The sequence below is a fragment of the Bison bison genome, unplaced genomic scaffold (genome assembly GCF_000754665.1).
Source record: "Bison bison bison isolate TAMUID 2011002044 unplaced genomic scaffold, Bison_UMD1.0 scf7180017864108, whole genome shotgun sequence".
Taxonomy (NCBI): domain Eukaryota; kingdom Metazoa; phylum Chordata; class Mammalia; order Artiodactyla; family Bovidae; genus Bison; species Bison bison.
In genome coordinates, this window is record NW_011494680.1 from 1,010,733 (window position 1) to 1,011,381 (window position 649).

At 69.8% G+C, this 649-nt stretch overlaps 1 protein-coding gene across 1 annotated transcript in view; it reads right to left on the reverse strand.

Annotated features, from left to right (window-relative positions):
• The window catches only part of TRIB1 (tribbles pseudokinase 1), an 8,324-nt gene extending 7,681 nt beyond the window's left edge, over nucleotides 1-643 (reverse strand). Inside the window, exon 1 of the mRNA XM_010839002.1 lies at nucleotides 1-643. Within this exon, the coding sequence (XP_010837304.1) occupies nucleotides 1-129 (129 nt within the window). The 5' untranslated portion in view covers nucleotides 130-643.
• Nucleotides 644-649: the final 6 nt, after the last annotated feature.

Here is a 649-nt window from a genome sequence, read left to right on the forward strand (position 1 = left end):
CACGGCCGCCGCGTCGTCCGCGTCCAGCAGGCGTTTGGCCGGGGTGCCCCGGCCGGCGGCGAGCAACAAGGCCGGAGCGCGGGGCTGCGAGACGCCGTTCATGGCAGAGCGCACGGGACCGACCCGCATCCCGATCCGGGCCGGGGCGGCCCCTGCTTTATAAGTCCTCGGATCCGCCCGGAAAGGCGCGACGGGCGCCGCGACTTACTCCAGCCCGGGGGATGGAGTTTGCAGACGGAGCTTGGTTCTGCCCCAAGGGGGCAAAGCTGGAGCCGTTCCTGGTGCACGCGGGGATCACGCTGGCAGCGCGTCCGGGGCGCGGAGGCCGGCTCGGGTCTCCGGATCTCCGCGGGTACCGGCTCTGGGCGCCTCGCAGAGCGGGGGCAGCCGCCGCTATTGTTGTCGAAGCTGCCGACAGTTGGGGAGGCAGAGGCGGCCGGCCTTCCCGAGGTTCAGAGCGGCGAGCACAAGATTCCGCAGGCTCGCTGGAGCCACGGAGCAAACACACTTCCCAGAGCAAGAAGTCTCGTAGCGAAAGCCGGAGCAACTTTTCCGCTGCGCTCGGAATCCGGCGCGCTCCTGGGCTCCCGGCGTGAGTGTGCGCGAGCGAGACGCTCTCGGAGAGAGTGACTGAGTGTGAGTGAGTGTG